Below are 3,653 nucleotides of genomic sequence, written 5' to 3'. Positions count from 1 at the left end.
ACACACACACACATACACTGAAGCAATGAATATACAGAATATGTTTATTAAATTATATGTGGAGCAGAATTTTGAAAAATAAAATAATCAATTAACATATCTACAAATTATCTTTAAAGTAAAATGATCCATAACATGCACTTTTCTAGAGACATTTAAATGCTTCCTCTGGAGAGTGTTCAGAAACTCTTAAACAGGAGTGCAGCTTCCCTTCAAATTTCTCATACAGTAGAGAGATTATAGATCAACAGAGCTGGAGAACAAGGGCATTTGAATTTCTGTTGAGTTTATGCTTTGGGGAAACAAGCATATCCTTACTTTTGGAGAATGACAATTTAATACCAAACATTTACTCATCACCTGCTAGGATTCAGGCACTGCGGACGTCATTCCCTGCACTCTAGTGGGACAGTAAGGAAACACGACTGAATAGTTTATGTGTTCTGATAGGTACCAGAAAGGTTGTTTCACCAAGGACTTATATATATTCCCCTAAACTCCCTGTTTAGCTGATATTTCTTGATCATGTTTTTTCTTTGCAAAGTTAGGAGTTGAGATTGCAAACTGAAATTCCATCATGGAAAAGGGAATAACTCTTACCTGTGTACAGCAGTTCTTAGCCTATAAAATATATCTGAGAATTGTGATTTGTAACCTTACAGACACAGTGAAGGGCCTGAACAACTGAAAGGATGCAGCCAAGTCCAGTGGGGTCAGAACAAGAAGGAGAATTCAGATCTCAAGTAGATCTCCAGTGTTTTCTCAGTAAATTACACATCAAACTTGCCCTCCAGATGGTTTACAGGTGACTGGTGCTAGGTATCTGAAGAGATGGAAAGCTTTATGGAGGAAAAAAGAAAAAACTGAAGCAAGTACTGGGACAAACTGTCAAGGGCATACTCTACAAGTCACAGTGATCGCACTATTTTGTTGTAAGTCAGACCACAATTCTTTGGTGATGAACGAGTATCATTCTTTGTTCCTCTGCAGGTAAGGCAGGCCCCAGGAAGCGGTTACTTGCTGAATGGATGTCTTCAGCCCTTCCAACAATGTGACTGAATTTGTCCTCCTGGGACTCACACAGAATCCACACGTGCAGAAAATACTCCTCATTGTCTTTCTGTTCATTTTCTTATTCACTGTTCTGTCCAACCTGCTCATAGTCATCACCATCTCCCTCAGCCCTACACTTTCTGCTCCCATGTACTTCTTTCTCACCTACTTGGCTTTATTAGATGCCTCCTTCACCTCAGTCACCACGCCTAAATTTATCATTGACCTGCTGTTCCAGAGGAGAACCATCTCCTGGCGAGGCTGCCTGACTCAGATCTTTTTGGAACACTTCCTGGCAGCATCAGAGGCCATCGTCCTCATTGCCATGGCCTATGACCGCTATGTGGCCATCTGCAAGCCTCTGCACTACACGACCATCATGCGACAGGGGCTCTGCCAGCTCCTGGTGGTGGTGGCCTGGATAGGGGGGATCCTGCATGCCTCAGTGCAGATTCTCTTCACCACGGACTTGACCTTCTGTGGTCGCAATGTCATTGACCACTTCATGTGTGATTTCTTCTCACTGTTGGAACTCGCCTGCAGCGACACCTACAGGCTGGGAATGGTGGTGGCAGCCAACAGTGGGGGCATGTGCTTGCTCATTTTTACCATGCTGCTCATTTCCTACATAGTCATCCTGAGCTCCCTGAGATCCCACGGCTCTGAAGGACGACGCAGAGCTCTCTCTACATGCGGCGCCCACTTTACAGTAGTGGTGCTCTTTTTCGTGCCTTGTGTGTTCACCTACACACGCCCTGTGGCCACTTACCCTGTGGACAAGTGGGTGGCTATGTTCTTTGCAACCCTCACTCCCATGTTAAATCCTATTATTTACACAGTGAGAAACACAGAGGTGAAAAAAGCCATGAGGAGTCTGATGAAGAAGAGAGCAACTTAGGCTATTCAGGATACCAAGAAAATGATGATTTATATACATATACAGGGAGGATTATACATGCTGTAAATTGTGAATGTAAATTAGCAAATTTTGCAGACTATTGACAAAACAGCCTAGAAAGTAGGCACTTTGACAACTTTTTAAAATACTTTGCCAAGACTTCTATATTTTTACTCACAGTTTCAGAATAGCCAATGGCAAGAATATCAACAATAAACCCCTAGTTTATTGTAGAATATATTTTTTCCAATGTCTTCTTATTAATTTTTAAAAATTATTGAGATAAGTTACTTGGATGAAATGGATTTTTTCATATGACTTTCATGTCAGAAATCTTGTTTTTGCAGAGCCTCTGGGACAGCCAGTAAGGAATAGATATACTTAAATAGATGCATGGAGAGTTGGGGAAGTTTAAGAATCAGTGCTGAATTTTATATTAATTTTCCAAAATCAACAACATGAAACACCTAGAAAAAGAGATAATAATAACTCACAAACTATTCCTTTTTTTGGCACAAAAATTAAGCCAGAAAATTTGAAATTATTCTTTATTTGCTCTTATTTTATAAAGTATCTTCATGACTCATAGCTTTTCTTGAACATGAAGGAAATGTTTCTTTTTATGTCTCAAGGCTTGAGGAGCCATTTGAAACTAGAAGGGTAAGCGTCTTTTATTAAATTTCAATAGAAAATCATATGGGTAGATCCCAAAGCTCTACAAACTCTACATCTGATACATATATTTACATTACTTGAACCTTTTATTTATATTATCTGTCAAGCATCTGTGTTTCAGTTGATTTAGTCATGTACTAAGCTGGTGGTTTCATTATCATTAAACCCATTTGTTGCTGTTGTTTAGTTGTTAAGTCATGTCCAGCTCTTTTGCAACCCCATGGACTGTAGCCCACCAGGCTTCTCTGTCCATGGGATTTCCCAGGCAAGAATGCTGGAGTGGGTAGCCAGTCCCTTCTCCGAGGGATCTTCCTGACCCAGAGATTGAACCTGTGTCTCCTGCATTGACAAGCCAATTCTTTACCACTGAGCCACCTGGGAAGCCCTATTCCCCCCATTTTAAAGAAGCAAATTGAAGCCAAGGGAGTTTTACTAGTTTACTTGTCTCACCTCACATGCCCTTCCCCTATTAGTGTGTCAGGAACTATTACACTGGAATGTATCATCCTTTCAAAAGTTTCAGCTACAAGCTTCCAATCCAGGTCTTTAAAACCCAGTCTTCTTTCAAATGAGACAGGGCTGTCTGTGGTATGTTTAAGTATATCAGATCAGTTCATCAGTTCAGTTGTTCAGTTGTGTCTGACTGTACGACCCCATGGATTGCAGCACATCAGGAGAATAGATAAATTTATCTGCAGTCTTAATGGTTCACTTTGTCCTTTAAGAAGATGGTGTCAAATACACAAAAATAAACTCAAAATGGATTAAAGATCTTAATGTAAGACCAGAAACTATAAAACTCCTAGAGGAAAACATAGGCAAAACACTCTCTGACATAAATCACAGCAGGATCCTCTATGACCAACCTCTCAAATGGAAATAAAAGCAAAAATAAACAAATGGGACCTAATTAAACTTAAAAGCTTTTGCACAACGAAGGAAACTGTAAGCAAGGTGAAAAGCCTTCAGAATGGGAGAAAATAATAGCAAACGAAGCAACTGACAAATAATTAATATACAAGCAGCT

At 40.0% G+C, this 3,653-nt stretch overlaps 1 protein-coding gene across 1 annotated transcript; it reads left to right on the top strand.

Moving 5' to 3' along the window:
- The first annotated feature begins 1,024 nt into the window (after positions 1 to 1,024).
- Positions 1,025 to 1,951, top strand: LOC113905185 (olfactory receptor 140-like). The gene has a single exon (XM_027562161.1). It carries the CDS (start codon positions 1,025 to 1,027, stop codon positions 1,949 to 1,951), a length of 927 nt encoding a protein of 308 aa, XP_027417962.1.
- Positions 1,952 to 3,653: the final 1,702 nt, after the last annotated feature.

This window comes from Bos indicus x Bos taurus, chromosome 15, assembly GCF_003369695.1.
Source record: "Bos indicus x Bos taurus breed Angus x Brahman F1 hybrid chromosome 15, Bos_hybrid_MaternalHap_v2.0, whole genome shotgun sequence".
Classification (NCBI taxonomy): Eukaryota; Metazoa; Chordata; class Mammalia; order Artiodactyla; family Bovidae; genus Bos; species Bos indicus x Bos taurus.
This window is presented reverse-complemented; position numbering and strand designations above follow the sequence as displayed.

What these genes read in the sequence shown, in the direction of transcription:
- LOC113905185 (XM_027562161.1), top strand. Translation starts at nt 1,025, where the DNA reads ATGGATGTCTTCAGCCCTTCCAACAATGTGACTGAATTTGTCCTCCTG.